The following is a 26,633-nucleotide window of genomic DNA, read 5'->3' as shown; positions in this document are numbered from 1 at the left end:
TTTAATCGACTCCCGTTCACCCCCCTCTGCTCGCCTTTCCGGTCACTCAGCGGCGTCGACGACGACCGCCGCGACCTGGAGCTCAAGCTGCTGTACGTGCAGTCCCTGCTGGCCGACGCCGAGGCGAAGGCAGCGGCGGAGAACGAGGCCGGCCGCGCCATCAAGGGGTGGATGAGGGAGCTCAAGGCCGCCGCGTACCAGGCCGACGACGTCCTCGATGACTTCCAGTACGAGGCGCTGCGCCGAGAGGCCCAGAGCCTTCGATCTACCACCAGCAAGGTAAAAGATTTCTTCAGCTCAAGGAATCGACTCGTGTTCCGTCATAAGGCGAGCAGGGACCTCAAGAACGTGCTGGGCAAGATCGACAAGTTAGTGAAGGATATGCAGAAGTTTGGTCTGCTGCAACGCGAGCCAGAGGCGCCGCAAGCTCTGAATCGGTAGACGCACTCTGCGCTCGATGAGTCTGCAGAAATCTTTGGAAGAGATGATGACAAGGATGCTGTGGTGAAGCTGTTACTGGGCCAGCAAGATCAGCGGAGCGTGCAGGTGTTACCAATCATTGGAATGGGAGGTTTGGGCAAAACCACACTAGCAAAGATGGTCTACAATGACTGCAGAGTTCAGAAGCACTTTGAGTTGATGATGTGGCACTGTGTGTCGGACAACTTTGCAGCCATTGCCATTGTGAGATCCGTAATCGAGTTGGCCACAAATGGAAGATGTGATCTACCTGACAACATAGAACTTTTGCAAAAAAAAAGCTGCAGGAAGTCATTGGTAGGAAAAGGTTCCTATTGGTTCTTGATGATGTGTGGAATGAAGACCAGCTCAAGTGGTAGGACAATCTGAAGCACTACTGTGTTCTTCTATTGGTGGATCGGGAAGCATGATAGTTCTCACAAGTCGAAGCCGGCAGGTTGCCTCTATAATGGGCACTCTTCCACCCTATGAGCTTGCATGCCTCAGTGAAGATGATTCATGGGAGTTGTTCTCAAAGAAAGCATTTAATAAGGGAATGGAAGAGCAAGAAGACTTCATAACAGTCGGCAAACTTATTGTCAACAAGTGCAAGGGGCTACCTCTTGCTTTGAAGACAATTGGTGGATTGATGAGGTCAAAATATCAAATCAAGGAATGGGAGGCCGTTTCGGAAAGCAATATGGGTGGCAACAATGAAGTACTATCCATTCTAAAGCTTAGCTACATGCACTTGTCGTCTGAAATGAAGCACTGTTTTGCCTTCTGTGCGGTTTTCCCTAAGGACTATGAGATGGATAAGGATAGGTTGATCCAACTGTGGATGGCGAACAATTTTATTCAAGCAGAGGGAGAGATAGATTTGGTGCAGAAAGGTGAATTTGTTTTCAATGAGTTGGTGTGGAGGTCATTTATTCAAGATGTAAATGTCAAGGTAGTTTATTGATATGGTCCTTTCACTCCATACAAGAAAATTGGAAGTAAAATGCATGATTTAATGCATGACCTAGCAAAATATATCACAGATGAGTGTGCTTTTGCAAAAGAGTTGATTCAGCAGACAGTCTCAGTAAATAATATACGTCACATGCAGCTGCCATGGGATAAATCGGATGAAATCACTGGATTAATGAAAAGCTCGCTATCTCTCCGAACTTTATTAGCTCAAGACTCAGAGGACATGGATCTTAAGGAGTTAAAACTGACATCAGTACGAGCGATCCATTGCCAAACCCATATATTATTCATAGGCTCATAAATATAACACATTTAAGATACCTTGATCTTTCTGAATCAGAAATTGTTAGATTGCCAAATTCAATTTGTATGCTGTACAACTTGCAATCATTGAGGCTCAATAGTTGTTGGAACCTACGATTTTTACCGGAAGGCATGAAAAATATGAGGCAGCTCACCCATATTTATCTGTTGGGATGTACTAGCTTGGAGCGGATGCCTCCAAAGCTAAGTCTGCTACACAACCTCTGCACATTGACATTATTTATTGTGGACATTGGCGATGGCTTTGGTATCGAGGAGCTCAAAGACTTGAGACAACTTGGAAACACGTTGGAACTGTTCAACTTGAGGAAAGTAAAGAGTGGATCAAAGGTCAACCTCCATGAGAAAAAGAATCTAACTGAACTGCTTTTGTATTGGGGACGTAACGTATTTTACAATCCCTTGCATGATGAGATCGTAAATAATAATCAGGAAGAAGTACTGGAATCGCTTGTACCTCATACTAAGCTCAGATCATTGGCTCTACATGGGTATGCTGGCCTGGCGATCTCACAATGGATGAGAGACCCCCAAATGTTTTGTTGTCTGAGAGAACTACAAATTTCCAACTGCCCAAGATGCAAGGATCTGCCACTAGTGTGGCTGTCATCCCCTCTCGAAACATTGCATTTAAGCTCCATGAACTGCCTGACCACATTATGTAAGAACATTGATGCGGAAGCTGCAGGATATAGTACCTCTCAGAAAATTTTCCCCAAGTTAAAGATGATGTCGTTGAATGAACTGCTGGAGTTTGAGAGATGGGCAGAAAACAGCATGGGAGAGCCTAATAGCTTGGTGATGTTTCCCCAGCTAGAACTGCTGTACATCGCCAATTGCAACAAAGTTGCAACTCTTCCGGAGGCCCCAGCTCTCACTTCTGCATCTTGTCGTGAGGAGTCTGCAGAACGTATTGTTCCTATGAGCATGGAGTGGGGATCTTTTCCATCTCTTAATCACTTGGATTTTGGGATGCTGGTAAACGTGGTGATGCCTGTGAAGGAACATCAAAACCAAAGCCAAAGACCTCTAAACACCCTTAGAAGTTTGAACCTAGAAGGTGACAATGGCTTGATATCAATCTTCAACTCATCCAAATTGCAACTCGGGCTAGGGGATTGTTTGGCGTTCGTGGAACAATTGAAAATCTATTCATGCGACAATATTGTCAGTTGGCCAGTGGAGGAGTTCCGATGTTTGGTTCGCCTTCAATCCCTGGGAATTTATTCGTGCGGCAAACTAGAGGGGAGGGGATCATCCTCCGAGGAATTCCTTCCACTGCCCCAGTTGGAAAAGGTTAGAAATACAGTTCTGTGGTAGCTTGCTGGAGATTCCGAAGTTGCCCGCTTCACTCGGGGCACTGGTTACTTTGGGATGCCAAAGTTTGGTGGCGCTGCCTTCAAACCTGGGGGATCTGGCAAAGCTGAGGCATCTCAGGTTGGTGGACTGCTCTGAGCTGAAAGCGCTGCCAGACGGGATGGACGGCCTCACTTCTCTTGAGCAATTGATCATCGATTCGTGTCCTGGGATAAATAGATTCCCGCAGGGTCTCCTCCAGCGGCTCCCAGCCCTCAAATCCTTGACAATAGATGGCTGCCCGGACCTGCAGAGACGTTGTAGGGAAGGTGGGGAGTACTTCGACTTGGTCTCCTTGATTCCAGATAAAAGTATTTATTGCGCCCCAAAAAGGTCTATGAAGAGCAGGTTGCTCTCCTGGTGCGTCGGTGGCTCTTAAGTAGCTGAGGTCCGTATGCTGCAGCATCTATTTATTGCGCTCCAACTATATATCTCGTTCAATTCTTCACAATTAGTCCACTACGGGTTTCTCTCTCTTTTTCATTCCAATTGACTTGCTACGTATGCACAGTAGAACTCAATTTATTATATCTGAATGCATTTTCTCCCCTTATTTTCAGTTGCTTCAGAGGCTGAGATTTTGAGTCGAGTGCGATGGGAAGAAGTGTCCCAAATTACGCACTCCATGGCTCCTCGTTAAATTTCTGCCGACGCTTCATACTTTCGGATAGCAAGTACCCTTTGTCAACCATCGGCGCTCCGTTCTGGACTCTTAGAAACTGGACCTGACTCGCTGATTACTACAAAAAAAAACATTCAGCGGTAAACTTCGGATCCAAATCCCAGCTATAGTGCTTGTACCCAACTGCTTTACAAAGCTCCAAGAAATGCAGAGTTTGACTAAGGCCAATTCTTAGTGATTCCTGTTAGTGCTTGTTTTATGTTTACAGATGATATATCCTGGCTAGTTTTAGCAATCGCAGTAGCCTAGTAGGGATGACGAACTAACGCTCCATCAATAGATGCTATAGCAACAGTTTTTTTTTTTTTGAAAACCAAGTTGACAATGCACGTACAGACAGTGAGCTCACCTCACAGCAAATGACTTCATAAAAGTTTAACGTTTTCCTTTTCAAGAAGAACTAGCATAACCAAAAAAACATTATAAAAATGCTGTTATTAAACAGAACTTGCCGAAGAACAAAAATGCTTTTTATAAAAAAGATGTATGTCTCAGTTTCTGTTTCTGTTTCTGAATATGCAGGGGTGCTGATGATTCGTACACAACCGAACGCGTATATCCTTCTGGGGTTCCTGCAACATGATGCGCCATTGCGCCCCCTCATTTTGCTTCAAGAGCACCAGTGGTTATTATTAGATGTTTGGTTTTGTTTGCTGCAGTATAGTATTCTAAGCTTGTAAATCGAGTTGCTTGCTTCTCTGAATCCTCGTCATTTTTTTCATCCCCCTTATGATGAAAATCGCATCATCGTCAGTACATTATCCCCCTCAGCCCTGATAATCGCAGCCTCCTCAAGAATTCAAAATAAATTACCAGCGTTGGTTCTCAAATTTGAAGAGCAGTCATCAGTCAGTGTCAGCCACTGCTACCTTCCATCTCAGAACCAAGAAGCGACGCCTGCAACTGGCACTTGGGATCGCAGTGCTGGCAGTGCTCCCGGCATTCGAGCTCCGACTGGTAGCACACCGACATCGGCGGCTGCTGACAGCAGTAGCACGAGGGCTCCCTGCTGGTAACACCGGGCGCTGCTGCGCCAAGATCCCCAGCCGGGCACACCTCCCGGGTGCAGAACACCAGGTGGAGCTTGCTCTCCTCTGCCGATGTCGAGTTGCTGCCTGGGGCCTGCAGTGGCTGACGGCGACCTGTGAAGAAAGATCACAAAGAAACTTTGTCGTTGCATTGCCAGGTTTGGCTTTCTCTTTTCCTTCTTGTGGGGACTCGATCGAATTACAGTAAACACTAACTTTCATGCATTACATCACGAGAATAACATTCAGAACTTACAATTTGCAGGAACCGGTACGCCTCCGATCGCGACGAGGAAGACGACGATGGCGATGAGGAACTCCAGGCCGCCGCCGCCCCTCATAGTCATAGGGTCATCCAGTAGATTTGCCTCTAATTCTACCTTAGCGTACACTTGAATATCGAGGGATGACGCCTTGACAGCAAGTTATTGGTAACTAGGAAACGTAGGCTTCATCCCCGGCCGGGGTAAAAAAGGGTAACATTGCAGGCAAACGGCAGCATTTACGAGACTGTTACCCCTGGAAGGCAGGAACTTTCTAGAAAAAAAAATAAACGCCTTGTTCAGCTGGCTGGCTGGATGGCTGACTGATTTGGCGTGAGAGAAAAATACTGCTGGTTAGCTGGCTGGCTGGCTGATTTGGCGTGAGAGAAAAATACTATTGTGGCTGGCTGAATCTCCCAGCCGAACAAGGCGAAAGTCCGTGTCTGCAGTCGCAGGCTCTCAAGAACAATAGTACAGCATACAGCTATCTTTACAGGGACGTACAAAACAGATTTTTGTGACTACTTGCCAAGGCAGTTGTGTTGGATTTGGACCAGAGTCTGCAAGCCAGGTCATCTGGCTTTGGCTCTGTCATGCAAGTGGCCGTCTTTGATGGAGCCTGAAAAAGTGAGAAGACTTTATATTTATGGACCATGTTATCTGTGAAATAAAAACTATGTAAAATCCGAAATGCTGATCTTTCTTTTCAGATGACAGGCAGAGAGCGCGTTTCCTTCGTTGAAATGGTCCGTCTTGCATTGGATGCAATTTATGGCACTGCTACCAACAATCCAAATGCGTTTCTTTCAGTTGTAGCAAGAACTGGAATCAAGTGCTAACATATAGTCAAAAGTAGTAGCAAAATGTCGGCAGCAGTGGAAATTTTTGGTACCCTTTCCGGTTGTTGTTTCCTAAGTTGTTTCTTTTCAACTTTGCTAATTAATTGATCGAAGCCACGGCAGAGTAGATATGTCAGGTTTTGGGATTCAATTTCGGAAAAAATTCGGTCCCAACCGAATTGGGCGAATTTCGGTCAATTTTGGTCGGTTTTCGGATAGATTCCTGAGAATATTTGAATTTTGAAGCACTAAATGCGTTTCGGACCCTTCCGAGATGGGTGAATTTCGGTGAGGTTTGATAAATTCGGACCGAATCAGAACCCTCCCCATTACACAGCATAGTTTGAAGGATGCGAAAGCAAGTATCTCTCTTTATAAACATGGTACAACAGCATATGCTCACATATATGTCAACATGAAGTATGACCCCAGGTGGGCAGGTAACTATGCACCTAAGTTGATTAGTTCTCAGCAGTCAGCACTTAGCAGCAGCATAATCTTGGGCACAATAACAATTGGTTGTGATAATAATTACTCTCTCCCATTGGCAAATTAAGGCAAAATAAGTTTGTTGCCCCTTATATCTATCGGATGTGTCTCTTTGTCAATCGATTGACATTTAGTTATCTGTCAATCACCACATCCAACTGTTAATGGGAGCTTGTTTTTTCTGTTTCCAGACCCACAATTTGAATATTGGGCGCCCATTAAAGAGGTAACAAGCATCGTGGAACCGTTAGCTCTTGGGGCTTGTTCTAACTATGTTAGCTACTTGTTAAGAGAAGTTCTGTTGACATTAGCAGCCTAGATCCTGAGCTTAGCTCAGTAACTACCTGTTGTGTTTTGTTTTCAACATTTAGTACAAACATAAACTGAAGAAACACAATAGATTAAAAAAAACATGTTACATATACAGCTTTTGGGCTGACAACAAAGTTAATTTCTCTCCCAACTTCAGTACAAACAAAAACAGTAGAAACACAATAAACAAAAAAAAAATTACATATAAAACTTTTGGGCTGACAACAAAGTTAACATTAATTTTTTTATCCTGGCACATGCAGTTAACAAAATAAGTAGCCTATGATTTGAGACAACACACAGAAAAGAAAGTGGCGGGAGTATACAATTTCTTGGCAATGGAGGAACCCAGCCCAAAAATAACAACAAAAAAGTTGCATGTAATTTTTTGAGCTGACAACAAAAATACAGATAAAAACAACAAATAAAAATGTTACATGTAATTTTTGAACTGACAACAATGTTGCAGATAAAATTTCTCCTTACCAGTATTGACAACAAAGGCGCATGATGCATGTCATTAACTAAACTGGAAAAAAAAAATTCCATGCATCCAATCTCAAAATGGTCAATAGATCTATAAGCACAAAAGAACATATGTCAGTTCAATGAACAAACACAAATCCGATGAGATAAAAGCATTGCAGGTCTAAACAAAGCAAAACAAAAGCAAGATTAGGTCACCTATCAACGAAGCATCCACCATAAGTCATGAAAAAAATATTGCATTGCAACAAACTACAACTTACACATAGTAACATCAGCGGGGCTATAACTTTTTGTAATAGTAGTTACACTGGCACATTAAAAAGGTCAATTTGATATTATAAATGCAGAGATGGTGGTGCTATCCTAACAATGGTAAAAATAATAACTCCACTCCTTAAGAAAAATAGATCTATGGATCAATAATGAGATAATAACTACTTATATCTAGTTAAAAAATTAGTGTGTAAAAAAATCCTAGTGGAAGAAATGTACACTAGTTTTGTTCAAAAAATTACACTACATTTATGCAGATTTGACTTGGAAAAATTAGTTGTCTATGAGTATAACTAAGTTAAACTTATAAGTAACAGAACAATTAGAAAAATAGAAAAGTAGGAAGGGGTGAAATATCAGTGGTTCTAAAAACAAAGAGAACTATTAATGAATGAAAAATAAAATATACAATAGCTTACTTTCTGTAAACAAAGGTTTTACAATATAAGGCAAGAAAGCTATACAAAGTTCAGAAAAATTATTCAATAAAAGAGAAAATATATTATTTGCATGGAAGTATTTTGTAAACAGTTGCCATATGCAAGCAACTACTTACCTGAATATACTGCAGCACTTGGATAAGTTCATTTACCATATAAACAAGGAGGGCAGTAAGGGTGAGGAAGTAGCTTGCTTGAATATAAAGTAGCTCATAGATAAGTTTGTCCGCCATAAAAGAAATGAAAATATCAGATCTTATAACACAATTTCCAAAGAAAATTTAAGACAGATAGACATTAAGATTTTTACCCAGAAACTAGTTATTTCAATATAAAGGTGCTCATGGTTTAAGTAAGATTTAATGTGTCTTCATACCATATCTGCATGATATAACACCTAAAAAATATTCAAATTGCTTAGTTTTATTTACATAGAAAAATTCTACGATCAAAGTTCTGATGATCTTACATTAACATCCACAAGGAATCCACCCTTCATTTTGTCCACCTGAGGGGTGGCACGCACACTTCATCAAAAACCCTGATTAGCAGGACCATCACCCTTAAAGTGAAGTCCTCGGTCACCATCGACAATGTGAATCAAAATAATAATAAACATATAGCACTTTATGTAACAAATAGAAAGCAAAGAGTTTACCTAATATTTGAAAAATAATGTGCAGACTCCATGTTTTGGGGGCACATGCATCTGCTAAAAAAAATAGATAGCAAGTTTAATGATACGAAAACTAAAAAGTGGTTAAGACTAGGTACACACCTCATAAATAGAATACAAAAGTAACACGGTCAAAAATATAATGAACACCAAAGATGTAACACTAAGCGACCAAAAATCAGACACAAGTAAAAAAATCAGGCACAGATCGGAAGCACTTGCTCTCCCTTGCCTGTTGGACTTCCATACACAGAAACCGCATGTGCAACGGCAGATTGAAAATCAAAGGACACAACCCAAAGCATTTTGAACTGCCTCACTCTTCCTCCCCTACGAAGCAGCTATAATATGCAATCAACAATTTCTCAAATTTGTAAATACCGTGCAGATTCTGAAATCACCTCACCTCGACAAGAACACTATATATTACTAGCAATAGAAACAAGTCATCGAGAAACAAGTCCCCAAAGATCAACCCCTACTGGAATACGGTTCCCAAATTGATTCTGACTATAACAGGAGGTCGACATAAAGTCAAGCTAGTAACTAACATGTAAAGGGGCATCTAAAAGCTCCAGGCAGCAGGCAAATGCATTAATCACCATCATGGCATCATTTTGGGAACGTCACTAACGATATGGTAGTCCCGAAGATCCTTACATCAAAGTTAACAAGGGTAGTAATACCATATGCCCATATGTGATTCAAGCCAAGTACTAGTAATTAGTAATTACTAAACATGAATATCGAGTAGCTTAGCTAACTAACCTTCCTTGTTGATTTTGAAACATAAATATCGAGTAGTTCATGAAAGTCTAGCAACTTCTCCTTGTTTAATTTGCCAAGCTTATCCTTTATCTTGGTCCTGCAGGAAAGGTAACATAACCAAAACCACAAGAAATTCTGAAACAAAAAAAAAGTTTAGAGAAAAGCACAACAGCCAAGTTGCCTAGTGTGGCAGTATCTAGCCGTCGAATGTAGATTTGTTTCACAAATATCACAGGCCAAAAGTTGATCCCAAACAGGCCAAACTGATCAAAATTCAACTAAAGCATTAAAAATTTATAAGCAGAGGACACACATCTAGATAAAAAAGGCTACACATCTATACAAAAAAATAATATCCATAGTTTTGAAATTACCAATAAAATATCTAGTGATAGAAAAGCTAGGAAGACCATTTCAAATATATGAAAAAAAAACAAAACATTTCCATAAAAATCTAGATTGAAAAAATAATTTCTTATGCTGAATCATACAATTATAGTAGTGTAATAAGCTCTCTGAAAATAATAACCAAATATGTAATTACATATGATAAATATTCAGAGTTAAAAATATGCAAAATTTAGTATGTGGTTTGGGTAAACACATTGATAAGAAGTAACCAGCGAATAGTAAATGGAAAAGCTCATGTCATTAAACTACACAACTTTAGTTGACAAAATAACTCACACACACATAAATCTAATAAATGCAGAAATATATAGGAATATTATTGCACTTTAAAATTTTCTTGCTGTAGAATTTAGTAGAACTATCATGCAAGCTTTCCATGGCACAAACTGACTAGCTGTTAGAAATGGGAATTGCAAAAATGAGGAATCTTCTAATCAGAAAGAGAAAGAACCATCAATATACAATATTTCCAGAAATTTTTCTGACAGCCAAAATTTCTTAATGCACCCAATCGAATCAAAAAGAGGAAGTAGTGTTCTACTCGATTACTTGCACGCATGTGACCCAAGCAGAGTAAAAAAAATCCTAGCTGCACATTGCAAAATTCTCATATACATAGCTCTGTGGGGGGTTGCACGAGGTACATTAAATCAGCAAGTGTTGAACAATACTCTAAACATCACAACCACAGCTGAGCTCAAAAGGGTGCTACAAGATAGATGAACTCAACAGCATAACTACAACAGCTATCTGAGCATCTAGGGAACACTATCCAAGGCATAAATTACGAACTTGCATCAGAAAAAAAATGAAAAATATCACAACCACACACAGAAACACACTCATAGAGAAAGCAATTAGGCAATCGAACACGACTCTACCACTCACGAGATTTACTGACGAATCCTGTCATTCCACAGCCCTCCCTGAATTGATCACAAAACATACAGAGAAATGGATGTAGTAAATCACAAATACTATTGCCACCTTACCATTGCTGTCCTGCACGCCTAATCTAGAAAAAATAGGACCTACCCTAACCCTAGAAGTCCTATCACCTACCTCCATGCAATCGCACAGATCTGGGAGGTCGATTGGAGGATGGATTAGAAGAGAATGAGCCGTCGAGTCGATTACCTGAATGTGGGATGGGAGCGGGGCGGGCCGGTCTGGGTAGAAGAATCAGCGGAGTGGGGAGGTCGCAACAGAATGGCGTGGGAGCCGTGAGCGGGGCGGGGAGCCCACGCGCCCGCGTCACGCGGAGCAGGTGGCCGCACGCCTGGCGGCCGACTCGCCGGGCGGGGGAGCGACGCACACGCGCCGGCATCGCGCCGAGCAGGAAGCCGCGCGTCCGGCGGCCGCTCGCCCGCCAGGGAAACATGGACAAATCCATTTCTCCTCGCCGCTCACGGTCACGGTAACAATTAACGGGAGGACAAAATGTCTGTTGTGTGGACACGGTTGATCTACTAACACATGGGGCGCCCTCGTGCGTTGATCGTCAATCCAACGAGCCACAAAGTCGATTGATGGATAAACAAATTTCAAACGTTTGACAAGGAGCAAATCTGATATCTATAACACAGATATATATTCATATCATATATGGATCTTTCTAAAACAATAATATTCATACTTTTCTTCATATTGTACTATATATATGTACGCGCGCTGTATAAGAAAATTGATGTATACATGTATCATGTATGTACTGATGATATACTTTTTTTCAAAGGTAAGATAAACTAAAACAATTCAGGTTAAGGACGACACTATTCACTTAAAATCTCTGCTAGTTGTTCTAACTTCTAAGGTAAAATAAATAAGCCCTTACATTATTAGGTGTGACGGTACTAAAACCTGCGACGACGAGATGATGATAAGATGATTTTTAGGAGGCCGCCGGCGGCGGCGCGGGCGGCGCCATTGGAGTTCCAATGCATGCGCAGCAAAACGCGCGGAGTGAGTTTCCCGTCATAGTCGCCAGCTGCTGCCCCACCACCGCCATGGTTTCCAGGGCGTCGCCGCCGCAGCAACTGTGCTAGCGCACGGCTGGGCCGCCGCCGCCGTTGGGCAGTTGGCACGTGAGGCAGAGCTCGACTCTGCACAGGTCGCACCGGTACGACCAGGCGGCGGCGTTGTTGCGCCTGGCGTTGTTGCAGTTTCCTTGGGTGCTGAGGCACGTGCGGCGGCGGCCACCCGCTCCGGCCACCGGCGGCGCGAGCAGCGTGAGCGCGTGCTGCGAGTGGAGCGCGCTGCGCACCGTCTGCGGGAGGCCGCAGCAGCGCGGGTGCGCGTAGAAGCCGTGGCACTCGCCGCAGCCGTAGACGAAGGCGCCGGCGTTGAAGGGCGCGGCGCAGATGCCGCACCGGCGGCGGTCCGGCGCCACGGGGTGGTTGTCGGCGAGCGTGAGGGGGCGGCCGGAGCACGAGTGCGCGAAGTGCTTCGTCTTCCTGGGGCGGTGGTAGCAGGCGTCGTGGAGGACGAAGGCGCAGCCGGCGTCGCGGCAGCGGTAGGCCACTTCGGCACTTCCCCGGCCTCGGCGTCCAGCGAGCACATCCCGCACCGGGCCCGCTCCCCGTTAATGGCGAAGCGCTTGAGGCGGTGGCCCGGGACGGACTGGGAAGCAGTGGCGAAGCCAGCCCAAAAAATGACCTAGGGCGGAGTTCAACATCAAAATTTTCGCACGGCCAAAGTGATGCGCCGAAGATTGCTACCCGGTTGCAAGCGTCCGCGGCAGCGGTGCACGGGATCCGCTGACGCGGCTGGCGGGTGTCGAGTTGGGGTTGCAGGACGGACTGACGGACGGACGCGGAGCGCCATCGTACAACGACAACAATGCGTCGGCGTGAGTGCCTGAGCGGGACTGCAGACAGGGGGGTGGATGGTGAACTGCCAAAGTCGCCAGCGGCGTCTGGTGGCAAGAAGACGCAGTGTTGGGCTGGGGCTAGGCTGAACCTCTTAAGAGGCTACAGCCCACTCGACCGGACGGCCCACGAGATCACGAAGTCCTCTCGTGCAGTGCTCCATTGGCCCAATCTGAGTCTCGCAACTCTTGGCAGTAGATGACCGTCGTCCTCACGTTCGGGGGAGGGGGGCGCCATCACACCGTCATGAGCCCCGGTCGGAGTTGAGAACGGGGGGATATTGTCAGCACCCACGAACCGGAGGAAGCATCTACTACTATGGACAGCCCCACCAGAAAGCCTAGTGTTAGTTTTGGTGGCAGCGAATGGGTTCGCTAGATGTGCCTGCGCGCACGTATCAAGCCCAACCCATATAAATGCAAGAGAGTCGCTGGTTAAAATACTGAGTGCATACGAGGAGTATCCAACAACTTATATGAACTCTTACTCTTTACTCAAGTAATTTGTCCTTTGAAAGTTAATTCCTTGTTCTCCTCTGTTCTTCTTATGTTTCTCAGATCCATCCTACTTCTTGTTCTCCGCTACCTTTGTTGTTAACAGTATGCTCTAGATCTCGTCTAGAAGCACCTAGGGCGGCCGCCCGGGCTCGCCCTAGTGGTGGCTCCGCCACTGCTGGGAAGCCCCCATGGATTATCAGAAAACCTAGCTAGCAGCTAGAATCAGATGATACGTACGTTGCGCAATTCGTGTTTGAATCTTAACCATAAGCTGCATTATATATGCACGCATGCGGCTCCCCGGCTCCCCGGCCGGGTCCGGGTCAGCCGGCGGTCAGCCGTCAACGAGGAAACGCGGCTTTGGTTGGTGGACGCATGCATGGCAATGGCGCGGCGTTCAGCTCAGGATCTGACTTGGCATCAACTTGGCTAGCTTCTGGATCGATAGGAACATGTGTGCATGGGTGCTTGGATCGAGCTACTAGTCGAGCTCGAGACGATCGAGCTAGCACCGACCTGGATCGCTGGCCGGCGGCGGGTAGCTAGCTATAGCACACGCACGCGCTTACTACCAGCAAACTCAACTCAACCACGGTGTCGATCGGACAAGAGAGACAATTAAGTGGACGAAAGGGACGTGAAGGAGGAAGAGGAGCGCGCGGGGAGTTTGCGTGTTCGGGCTATTCCTGTGCTAAGGAAGGAGAAGGCTAGGTCGACCGATCGACCGTGCCCGCGGATCCATCGGAAGCAGCTCACCACCACCACAACCATGGCGGGCCCTATCATATCGTCCGCGATGGCTTTATCAGCTGCCTACTAGTCCTAGTCCAAGTCCAAGCGAGGTCGTGGTATCCAATTAAGCCGCGTCTTCCTCATCGCTTCGCATGCAGACCCACTCCGGGCGAGCGCGCGGACCCGGCAGACGGATCGGAGATGGGGTTTAGGCTGCTGGTGGGGCAGGGGAGCTAGCGCCTCACTGCGAGGAGGGGAGGGAGAAGAAGAAGAAGAGGCACGGTAGTAGTAGGGCTGCTAGGCTAGCAGATTGGTTTCTGACCATACGTCCTCGTTGGATTGCATGCAATTGACAAGCATCTGCCCCGTAAATAATTAATTAATCCCTTGACCCGCTGAATCAATTAGTCTGAGCTCGATCGATCAGCAGATTAATTATTTCTTTAATTTTTGGCCAAAATTCAACTCTCTCTCTACATGCATTAATATCCCTGCCTGCACTACCGGACTCGCGGCCGAAAAACACTCGGCAACTTCTTTGCCGAGTGTAGTACTCGGCGAAGCGCACACGACCTTTCTTCTACCGGCGAAGCCGGCTTTGCCGAGTGCCTTTTCTCGGGCACTCGGTAAAAAAAGTTGAAACGGGACGGACGAACAGCCAAACTGGCGAACGGAACGGGCGAACAGGACGGGGTCGAAAACTTTGCCGAGTACCAGACGCGTGGCACTCGGCAAAGATTCAAACTTCGCCGAGTGCCAAGCTGGCAGCACTCGGCGAAGTTTCGAGCTTTGCCGAGTGCTGCCACACTGGCACTCGGCGAAGTTTGACTCTTTGCCGAGTGCCACTCGTCTGGCACTCGGCGAACCCTTTTTCAGTAAATAGAAAAATAGTTGATTTGCCGAGTGTCTGGGTAAAAACACTCCGCAAAGCTTGCTGTTTTTTTATTTATTCTGTTTATTGTGTAATAACCACATTCATCATCACAAATACAGCATATATACATTCCAGACATTTAATACAACATATATAAGGCACGTCCATCACAAATATCACATAATAACACAAATATCTCACGCTACATCGCACGAATATCACAAATAGCACAAGTCCAACATCGATGCAATAATTTTAACGTTCAACAAGCACAAGTCCACCAAATTAAACAAGTCTAGTCCAACAAGCACAAGTCTGTAGAACAAATACCATGACCAATTCTAAATCAGCTAGGTGGCCACTGCGACGCCGCTGGTGCCGGTGAATTCTCGTCCGGAGGCTCATTTGACCCCCCAATCGATTGATTCTGCAAAAAAAATGGACATAGGATTACATCTTGAGAAAATTTTAAGAGTTCATGTCCCTCTTGATAGTATGACATTCCTAAACTCAATTTGAAAAGATAAAATATTAAATGAATAGCCGCTTTTCAACTTTCATATCCTTGACTTAGCTCATGTATATATCAGCCGTGATACCTTCTAATCATTCTTATTAAAGCATATGTCATTAATCAACCAACCACTAAGTGAGTCTAGATGTTCTTTGAGACATAGCACATGATATATTGACATAAAGTATCTCAAAATTTGAATATGTATGTGCAAGCAAAGTAAATCTATATATCATACTCACAGGAGTGCCTGTAGCGCCAGATGGAGGAAAGATAGAAGGAAGGCCTAGCGGTGGCAGCGGTGGTGGAGGCCAGGGCATCGTTGGCGGCGGTTGATTGTTGATTGTCGCGCCAAGGCCTTGGAGGTATGAGAACATGGTCTGCATCTGTTGTTGCGCGGCCTATCGCTCAGCAAGAAGCGCCTGCTCCATCCTCTGCCGCTCCTGCATTCGCTCTTCCTGCCACCTGCGCTCTTGCTCCTGCCTTAGCGTCCGCTCCTCCTCCAGCCTCGCCTCGATCTCCTCCCGCCTCTTCGTCTCTTCGTCCATCCGGGCCTATAAGATTTCACCCAAATGTTACAATGCGAACAAAAGATAACTAAAAGCAACGAACAACAAATGGAGCAGAAATAACCTGGATTGCACGCACGCTGACCACTGAAGTCTCAGGCCGTGGGCGTATTGGCGGGTCGAGTCGGTGGTCCTTGCCCGAAGCTGGGAAAGAGTCGGCGTACTGGCTGTGTCGACAAGGCTGTTGGCAATCCAGTAACGACCGTGCTTCTTCCCTCCTCCTGCCCTCATGATGGCTTCTCCAGAAAGGGGCTGGGTGGCCGGATCCCATGTGTCCCCATGGAGCGCCTTTCCCATCTCCGTGTACTCAGTTATACGCGTGTGGACGCTCGGGTTGCTGTACGCCTCGGGTGGATCCGCCGGGTTGTAGGAGATGTCGCCCTGCCCTTATGCGCCATACAGTATGCCTGGAAGTCGTTGCATTCCTGGTCTTCATGTGACTCCGACTGCAAGCAAAGCGAAAGAATACAATGATTAGTGAGAATGCAGAATTTAGAGTTTGAAAGTACCAAAAAGTGTAATGACTTACCCAAACATCCCTGTACTCGGGAAGGCCTCGGCTGCCTTGATGGTGTGGCGCACCTTGCAACAACAAGCGGCGCTCCCGGCATAAGTTGTGCCGCTGAATCCACTCCTCGCTAAGCCACCTGTCCACCATCATTTCCCAGCACGCGCCTTTGCCGGCGCACCAGTTCGGAGGCACCTACACATAATGGAAGCAAAGTGGATGACATTTCCGAAAATGAAATTCAAAAGAAATGAGTAGTGATTTCGTCATTTACCCTCAAGTATTGTTCCCGCGTGAGGAACATATTTCTTGCTACGTCTTTGCCGACCTTTCTTTTTTCCATATCGGCGCAGTAGGTAATTACGGCCTGAACACGCGCCTCGTAGTGCATGTCCTTCACTAGTTTGTGACATACTGTGTCAGCCACCTGAGCCGCTATGGCCTCATATCCTGGCTCGCACCTGTAGAAATCCTGCATATAGACTCGATAATTGCAGTCAATATTCAAAGAGTTTCAAATATATGGTAACTATTCACCAATATAGTGTGACGACTTACCCAGAATTCTCCCACCACCCGTCTCGCCTTGTTGCCGAAGGACCTCCCTTCCCGATCTTCTGCATCTGGGACGGAGATGTAGTGGCCCCACGTGTATGACGGCTCCAGGATCCCGGCATGCATCACCAGCCCAGGGAAGAACTCCCTGCATAGGGTTCCCAGGATGCCGTTGGGCTTCCTTTTGTGGGCACCCGCCTGCACGCGCATCCAATACCTGTAAAAATGTATAACATAAAGTATTAGTGTCTTGTCATTTTGAACATATGAATTGAAAAATAAATGTCATTGTGCATAACATAAAGTATTACCTGTCCGGTATTGTAACACCCGGTTTATAAAAGGACATAAACCGAGCAATCATATACGTGACAGGATCAAGTCACACGTATATACAATAGAATGAACAGTATATCACAGCACATATCACGTAAATAGATATGATAAAGCGAATACGAATGTTATTTATTATATTAATGACAAAATGTCTGATACAGAGTATGCGGAAGCGTAGAATACATATACGAAGTCTCTCGGAAGCTGGGCGCCACAGGGACTTCGACTGGGCAAATTAAACCCTAGAAAATTAAATAAAGACAATTAAATTTATTATTAAATACTGAAATTTGAATTAGGGTGTTACAGGTACCGGTCGAATCATCGGGCGTCTCGCAAGAGGTATCGGCCGCTGCGGCAGTTGCGACGGTCCTCGCAACCACACCGCCCTCGTATCTCCTACTGCCTCCTCCTCCTCCTGGTCCTCCTCCTCCTGTCTCGGCTCCTCCTGCTCCTCCTGCTCCCGCTCCCGCTCCTCCTCCCGCTCCCGCTCCTCCTGCTCCCGCTCCTCCTCCGCCGCCGCTGCCATCGTCAAATCTGGAGGTGTCCTCTCCCTCCTGCTCCTTCTCATCCCCCCTGGCCTCCACCACCTGTCTTACCTCCTCTCGTTCTCCCTGGTCCTCGTCCCCAACACCTCCTGGACCCCTCTGAGGCATTGGACCCCTGCTGCACTGGACCCCTCAGGAGCCTCTTGCTCTCCACCACTACTCCTGTACAAGGCGCTCAGGAAACCAATCTTGCCCCCGCCTGGCATTTAGAATCAATAACCTGCAATGAATAATTGTAAACGAATCAGCAAAAATGAACAATATGTACTTAACAAATTATGCAAAATAAACAATATATATATCTACAAATATGCAAAATCAGTTCATAGAATTAAACAATTCAGTTCATACATGTACTAGAAATAGTCATCATGATCGAGATTAGCTGGATCATAATCCTCATCGTCACTATTAGGCTCCTCGACATAATCAGCATTATTCGAAGGAGGAATGTCATCTTCACTGTCTCTGCCCAAACGCAGCCGCTCGAGTAATTCTAAGTCATGAGCATTTTCAACCTCGTCTCCAACTTCCTCGTCAGCAATCCTTTCATTGTCCACTTCCATTCCCATCACGTCACTTAAGTCTATCTCGAAACTCCCTTCTAGTCCTTCTTCTTGAAAGAACTCTCTGCCATTGTTATAGTCTTCATTGTTTGGGACAGGAAGTTTGCCGTGTGGCGATACCTTATACACAACATCCCAACCCTGAAGACGTTTGTCGGTTTGGCACGGATATGAGAGATAATAAAATTGTGTGGCCTGTTGAGCCACAATGTAGACATCATTGCCTGGTAACTTTGAATCCTGACGAATTTCGACTAGGCCAACTTTTGGGGTCCGCCTGGTTAATGTAGGATCAAACCAATGGCATTTGAAAATAACGGGAGTCAGTGGTACGGAACCTTGAAACTTGAGTTCGTATATTTCTTCAAGTCTTCCATAATACTCGACCCCATCTTGGTCTGGCGTAAAGACTCCAGTATTAGTGGTTTTTCGATTGGGCCAACTTTGCTCGTATCCTGTTGTGTGAAAGCGATATCCATTCACGTCATAAACATTAAATGACTTAACCCTATAGCTAAATCCATCAGCCACTTGTCTCAACTCGGCACTCATGGACGAATCGGTTTGCCCCTGAAAGCCAAAGGGACAAAGTTCGTCATATTGTTCGAAACGTTAAATGACTTGAACCTATAGCTACAGCAAAGATCCTGTGAATCGGAGTTTACCTTTTGTTGCAACCAATAAATGAAATCAGGCTGAGAATTTCCGGCGCCATTTTTAAGAAGAGACTTCGATTCGTTGTGGGTCAGAGACCTTGAGCAACGCCAGAACTGACGTAGAAATTGCCTGTGTGAAATATGATCAAGGGGTTGGATGCTGCTTAGTGCAAACGCAAGAAGATGTTAAATGAGATGCTAAATCGTGGAACATTGTGAACACGTTAAATGAGAACTTACCCTATGTACGGCTCCACCTCAGAAAGGTTGGTCAACAAATAAAGCATGATACGGCGCCACTCTTCATGGTTCAGGGTCTTGTACCTCGCATCACTTGCACTTCCAAGTTGCCCTCGGAAAATGCTGAGACTTGATTCATTATCGCCAGCATTGTAACGAGGAGGTGAATTATGCACGCTGGGAAGCTTCTCACCATAGTATTTAGTCGTGAAGTTTGACACCTCCTCCAAAATATATGCCTCAGCAATCGAAGCCTCAATTTTGCATTTATTCTTACATTTTGTTCGAAGAACCTTCTGGCATCGCTCAACTGGATAGCACCAACGGAACTGCACATGCCCTCCCATTCTTGCCTCATAAGGCAGATGCAGAAGCAAATGCTGCATTGGATTGAAGAAGGCTGGTGGAAAGATCTTCTCCAACTTACAGAGCAACACGGGAGCCATTTTTTCCATGTCCGCAATAACAGCCCGAGATAACTCCTTAGCACAAAGCTGACGGAAAAAATTGCTCAACTCTGCTAGCACGAGCCATACATTATCAGGTAAGTAGCCTCGAACCATCACCGGAAGAAGCCGCTCAATCCATATATGGTAGTCATGACTCTTTAGCCTATTGATTCGCATAGTAGTCAAGTTCACACCCCTCCTAAGATTCGCTGCATATCCATCGGGAAATTGTAAATTCTGGATCCACTCTAGTGCTTCTTTCTTCTGGGCCCTCGTGAGGACAAAGTCGGCCTGTGTCTTCTTCCATTTCCTCCCGGGTCCAGGAGTCCTCATTTCGTATCTTGGTCTATCGCTCAACATTGCCAGATCCACTCTTGCCTTTACATTGTCCTTCGTCTTATCAGAAATGTCCATGACTGTTCCAAAAAGTGCCTCCCCCCAATTCTTTTCAGTATGCATCACATCAATGTTGTGTGGAAGCAGAATATCATCAATATAAGGGAGCCTCCACAGCCCAGACTTCTGAGTCCAAGCATGTTCCTCACCGTACCCAACAAAACCACCGCCATCGTTGACTCAGAGAGCGTCTATCTGAGCATGAATCGCAGCACCCGTCATGATCGGCGGTGCAATTTTTGTAACTTTTACACCGTTCGTGAAGCTCTTAACGTCTTGTCTAAAAGGATGGTCAGCGGGGAGGAATTGTCGATGTTTGTCAAACGACGAATACTTACCCCCCTTCCTCAACCAGATGAACTGCAGAGCTGCCTTGCATGTTGGACATGGGAACTTCCCGTGAGTACACCAGCCGCAGAATATGCCATACGCGGGTAAGTCATGCAGGGAGAATTGGTACCAAACATACATTCTAAAATTTGTCTTTGTTGCTCGGTCATAGGTCCACACCCCTTCGTCCCATGCCTTGACCAAATCATCAATCAGAGGCTCCATGTAAACACTCATTTTATTCCCCGGGTGCTCTGGAATAATCAATGACATGAATATGGACTGTCGTTGAAATAGGACCCCTGGAGGGAGATTCGGAGGGATAACAAACACAGGCCAGCATGAGTACGAGGCGGCCACCATCCCATAAGGATTGAACCCATCTATTGCAAGCGCAATACGTACGTTACGAGCTTCATTAGCCTTGTCACGATGAATCCTATCAAAATTCTTCCATGACTCACCATCAGATGGATGCACCATCTTGTCAGGGTTGTATCGAACACCTTTCTTGTGCCAGGTCATCTGTTGCGCGGATTCCTCGGTCATGAATAGTCATTGGATCCTCGGAATGAAAGGAAGGTAGCGTAGGATTTTCATGGGAATCGTGAACTGCTTCTTAGGCTGACCATCACCAGAGTCCACTTCGAGGAACCTAGAGGCTTTACGTTTTGGACAGTAAGCATCTTTCTCATGCTCCTTCCTAAATAAGATACACCCATTTGAACAAGAATGTATCTGCTCATATGGCATCTTAAGTGCACCGAGAAATTTCTGTGCCTGATACATTGACTTTGGCAGAATGTGATTTTCTAGAAGCATGCTTCCAAACACGGTCAACAGACTGTCGAAGGCATCTCGGATCAGGCTAAACTGAGACTTCCAGCTGAGAAACATTTGTATGACCATGAAGTGGTTTCTGTGCAGCCTCCAACATCTCGAAATACGCCTTTGCGGATGCCTCTGGCTCCTCCTCCTGCGTTCCTTCACCGAAATGTGCTTCATGATAGTCATGTAACATGTTTCCAACCCCACCATCAGCATCACAATCATCAATGTGTTGCCTCACGACCTCGTCCCTCATACGGTGGCCTTCACCATGAAAGATCCACCGGGTATAATCCGGCGTAAATCCATACTTGCAAAGATGTTGGCCCATAACCTTCTTTGTTTTCTGTTTCTTATTTCCACATCTGTTGCACGGACACCACAAGAAACTCGATCCTTCAGCCTGACTCCACGCGGCTTCCAAAAAATCATTGGTCTTTCGAATCCATTCATCGGTCATGGTAGCCTTACTTGAACGGCCCGTGTACATCCAAGGACGGTCATCCATCCTCTAGACCGGAGTGAGAATAAAAGTCAAATGCAACTACGTGTTGTCCCTACATTCTAATAGGTGAGGGTAGGTCCTAATCCCACCCGAGGATGTGTACATACGGTCAGTTTTCATGGTCCACTACCATCCGAGACAAAATTTCGGCAGCACCTCCCCGATGTTCTCCAGATACACGTCCCGAAAGGGAGATTGTGTATCTGGAGAACAACGAGGAGGTGATGTCGAGACTCTGTCTTGGATAGGAGTGGACCATGAAAACTAACCGTATTTACGCATCCTCGGGCTGTCCAAATAACGTGGACAATTCGAAATAGATACAATTATAGATATGCAAAGATCCGCATATCTCAATTGTATTTCTTCCGAACGGGAGACGCCTAACTAGGTTGCGGTTCCATAATCTACGAACATTATCAATAACGGGGGCGGTTGCATTGCTTACTGAGGGTCGGCGGTGTAGTCGTGGCCGGCGTGGAGTGGACTCGCGGTTCCGACTTCTCGCCGAACACGTCACGGGCGGCTTCGGGGGCGGGGAGGGGCGCGCGGGGGCCGGGCCGAGCTCCTCCTCCTCCGGCTTGGCGGCGGCGGCGCTACGGGGGCGCGGCGCGCCGGGGGCCGGGCCGGGGACGAGCCGGGCCCCGGTGACACCGCTGTCGGGGCGGGGAGGCGGCGTCGGGGGCCGGTCGGGCGTTGGTGTCAGGAGCCCGCGCGGCCTATGGGGCGGGGATGTGGACGCGGCCTCCGGGGCGGGGACGTGGATGCGGCGTTGTCGTCGGGCGCGGCCTCCGATGCGTCGTCGGGAGGGCGGGCGCGGCCTTCGGTGCGGGGCGGGAAGACGGCGCGGGTGCGGCGGCGGGGACGGGGTGCAGCGATGCGGCGGCGGCGACAACGCGGCCGGGGAGGTGGCGCGGGTCCTGCGGCGGCCGTGCGTCTGTTGTGTGTGTGAGCGCATGTGAGCGCGTGTGTGTGGCCGCCGCGACTAAGTGTCGCTGACTTTGCCGAGTGCCCCGATCTGGCACTCGGCAAAGAGAAAGTTCGCCGAGTGCCACATCTGGGCCCTCGGCAAAGTCAGCTTTTGCCGAGTGCCCTGACCGGACACTCGGCATACTAAACTTTTGCCGAGTGCCCTGACAGGACACTCGGCAAAGTGGCCTTTTTGAATTTGTTTTCAGAAATTTATTTGAATACAATTTAAAATTTCAAAAATTTCTTCAAATAATGAAAAATTTCATTGCCCATTTCACACAACAATTCTTACTCATACTTTACCGAAACTTTTTTCCATTATTTCAATCACTATTATTAGATATATTTCAATTTATATGAACTAATTCTTTACATTTCAAAAAAAATAAAAATTACAAAACAAATTTGAAAAATAACCGAAATTTAACATGAACCAATTTATGCAGTCTATTGCATATACAAAAAAATTAGCATGCTACAACAAAAAAAAATGTCATTATTTCATGCACTTTTAGTTCAAATTCAATTTAAATACTCTAGTTCGGAAAAAAAATTAAAAATTGTCAAATGAATTCAAAAAATCGCCAAAATTTAACATTACACAATTCTTCATATCTTATGACTACAAAAAAAATTGCAAGTAAAACTCCTACTCGAACATCACTCTGACTCAAAATCTCAAAGAATCCTTCTGAGTTCTCTGAAACTTTTTCGGAGATGCCTCGTTTCGTAAACTACATACATGACAACTTTTCCAAAACCATTTCAATTTTTTACCATAGATTCCTTGTATGAATCCATGATGTCATGACAAATTTCAAGAATTTCTGATTACTTTTGGATTTTATAAATTAAAAACCAATTTGTCCATAGCACACTTTGTCCCGTTTCAGGATCAAGATGTTCAACTTTCCCGTTCAATTGTTTGAAAATGTCTCAAATTAGACTAAATAACATAAAAATCATTTTTCCATTCATTATAGTTCATTTATACTATATTTTGCAGTTCAAAATTGTATTATCCCCAAAATATCCTTTTAATCAAATAAATTAACTAAATATAGTAAACATAAAAAAAATATACCAAATTCTAATATGTAGTGTTTTGTATAGTATAGTAGCTAAGAAAAAAGTTTGGACTGTGTTGGAGAAATTTTTTTTGTTATTTCGCCAAGAGCTAAAGAGGACACTCGGCAAAGAGTTTGAATGCCGAGTGCCACGATAATTGCACTCAGCATTAACAAATCTTTGCCGAGTGCCCCAACCTGGCACTCGGCAAATGATAACGGTAACAGTCTTCGCAACGGTGTAACGTTCGTGGCAACGGGGTGGCAATGGGGTAACGGTCGCGTGCGGCGCACGTGATACTCTTTGCCGAGTGCCCACTGCGTGGCACTCGGCAAAGAGGTGTTTGCCGAGTGTCCCCTTGCGGGCACTCGGCAAACAATAACGGCCGTGACGGGTAACGGGCGCGGCGGGCGTGTGCGGCGCACATGTTAGGCTGTGTGCCGAGTGCTGCCCGCGTGGCTCTCGGCAAAGGTGGGTTTGCCGAGTGTCTGTAATCAGGCACTCGGCAAAGCCAATCTTTGCCGAGTGTCGACTTTTTGCCGAGTGCCTTTTGTTAGGCACTCGGCAAATTGTAACTTTGCCGAGTGCTTGATATCTTGCACTCGGCAAACGTCGGGTTTCCGGTAGTGCTGCCTGCCTGATCCCGACTCGCCAAGAATTTTCAGCAACCTTTGCTTCCCTCACAAGCACACTCACAAGTCCATGCATGGAATAATCTACGTCGTCCATTCCCACCAATGCAAGCTCTACGACTGAAGCTCCCACATATGTACCCACCAGCTATATTAGCCACCACTCAACCGAGAGAAAAGTAATAATAATACTAAAAGGAACGTACTAAAATTGTTGGCCACTCGTAGAAATGGAAGCATTTAATTTCTTGTATATAGTGGTCAGTACAAAATCAATAATCCATATGCTTAGAAATTAGTTAACAGGCATAAGCAAGAAAGAGAAGTTTGATTTTTGTTAGGGCTGCAGCTCTTATGTGGGCGATATGGTGTACACATAAAGATTTAATTTTTGAGAAAAAAATATTTACCTCATTTATGCAGGCTGTCTTTAGGGGAGCGTACTGGCTGCGATTTTAATCCTTGCTACAACGTGAGGATACAAGGAAGACTAGCTGTTTGGCGAGCAAGGCATTAGAGGTCGTCGCCTTGGATATCTTTGCCAAGAATGGATGGAGAAGTAATAATAGACTTTATTTTTAATTCCTTAATTAAGTAGTTTGTGTACTCTTCTCTCTATTTTATCAGCTTGTGTATTGAGAATTTTGTAAAAATTTGGCTGTCTGCGGCTGCAAAGTCCTAGAAAAATATATAGTGGTCAGTCCGTCCAAAAACACGGACTGAAGAAAGGCCAGTGCCAGTGCCAGCGCGTGTGGGCCGTTTGGAGCCTGCTTGCTCGATCGGCAACGACGGCCTGCCTGCAGTGTTGTTTTGGGCTTTGGAGTGGTCCAGTGGGCCGTTTACGTGGTTCAGGCCCAAGTACAAGTGAATCCTCCTAGGGATTTTTTTCATTTTTATATTTAAAAAAAATTAAAATTTCAAAAATATATGGCGGTTTCGAAAAATTTCAAAACTATACCCCTGTCGCCCCCTGCCTGGGCGACAGGGGGCCTGTCGCCCCTTAGATGGGCGACGGGACCTAAATTAAAAAAATTTACATTTAGGTCCTGACACCCGGGACGCATTAAACAGCAAACTTGTAAAATCGATATAAAACCGTAGAAAAATCGGAAAAATACAAACTCAACTGTTCTGTATTCTATGAAACAAGATCTACAACTTTTGTTATATAAAGTTTTTCATTTGATCAATGTATCTTGCTCTATTTTAAATACTAATTTAATGCACTTTTATTTAAATCTCAAGATCCATCCTTTGGAGGCAGGTCACCTTTGGCTAGAGTGTTTCATATGGTGAGAATAGGCTTGTATAAAATTGGTAGATCCAGAAAACATTTCTATAATAAGTTTTTAAATTAAATCTTGCAATATGTCTAGCTTAAATGGGTTATTTATCCATGCTGCTATACTGAGTTTTAGAAGTCATAACTTTTACAGTACCATTATTTTATTTCCTAAGAGTTATAAAAAAAGTTTGGTAAATTTTAGATAAGCACAACTAGACCAAATGAATTATGACTAAGGTAAATGCACTAAATCAAGAAAAATAGTTCTTGTACCTAGAAAAATTTGAAATAATTCATTTGGTCTAGTTGTGCTTATCTAAAATTTACCAAACTTTTTTTGTAGCTCTTAGGAAATAAAATAATGGTACTGTAAAAGTTATGGCTTCTAAAACTCAGTATAGCAGCATGGATAAATAACTCATTTAAACTAGACATATTGCAAGATTTAATTTAAGAACTTATTCTAGAAATGTTTTCTGGGCCTACCAATTTTGTACAAGCCTATGCTTACCATATGCAACACTCTGGCCAAAGATGACATGCATCCAAAGGATGGATCTTGAGATTTAAATAAAAGTGCATTAAACTAGTATTTAAAATAGAGCAAGATACATTGATCAAATGAAAAAACTTTATATAACAAAAGTTGTAGATCTTGTTTCATAGAATCCAGAACAGTTGAGTTTGTATTTTTCCGATTTTTCTACGATTTTATATCTATTTTACAAGTTCGCTGTTTAATGCGTCCCGGGCGCCAGGACCTAAATGTAAATTTTTTTTACATTTAGGTCCTGTCGCCCAGCCGCTGAGCGACAGGGGGCCTGTCGCCCAGGCAAGGGGCGACAGGGGTATAGTTTTGAAATTTTTCGAAACCGCCATATATTTTTGAAATTTTAATTTTTTTTAAATACAAAAATGAAAA

General features: G+C 45.1%; 1 protein-coding gene, 1 long non-coding RNA gene and 1 pseudogene across 12 annotated transcripts; 1 reads left to right on the top strand and 2 right to left on the bottom strand.

Moving 5' to 3' along the window:
- On the top strand, positions 1-4,971 carry LOC120713018 (annotated as a pseudogene).
- Positions 4,972-6,799: 1,828 nt separating this feature from the next.
- Positions 6,800-11,200, bottom strand: LOC120713019. Of its 11 annotated transcripts, none has more exons than XR_005691149.1 (6): positions 10,922-11,191; positions 10,673-10,710; positions 9,374-9,470; positions 8,588-8,641; positions 8,046-8,491; positions 6,800-7,304 (listed from the first exon to the last, which is right to left on the bottom strand). It is a non-coding gene; the product is annotated as an uncharacterized LOC120713019 (long non-coding RNA). The 11 variants fall into 11 exon arrangements; XR_005691148.1 differs by having other exon boundaries at positions 8,588-8,638; XR_005691146.1 differs by having other exon boundaries at positions 8,588-8,638; positions 9,374-10,710; positions 10,922-11,200.
- A 124-nt stretch (positions 11,201-11,324) lies between these two features.
- On the bottom strand, positions 11,325-12,365 carry LOC120713558 (the record flags this gene model as incomplete). Its single annotated transcript, XM_039999495.1, has 1 exon — positions 11,325-12,365. A coding segment is annotated over one exon (540 nt), but the record flags the coding sequence as incomplete, so codon positions are not given.
- Between the last annotated feature and the right edge of the window lie 14,268 nt (positions 12,366-26,633).

The sequence above is a fragment of the Panicum virgatum genome, chromosome 6K (genome assembly GCF_016808335.1).
Source record: "Panicum virgatum strain AP13 chromosome 6K, P.virgatum_v5, whole genome shotgun sequence".
In the NCBI taxonomy this organism is placed as follows: Eukaryota; Viridiplantae; Streptophyta; class Magnoliopsida; order Poales; family Poaceae; genus Panicum; species Panicum virgatum.
This window is presented reverse-complemented; position numbering and strand designations above follow the sequence as displayed.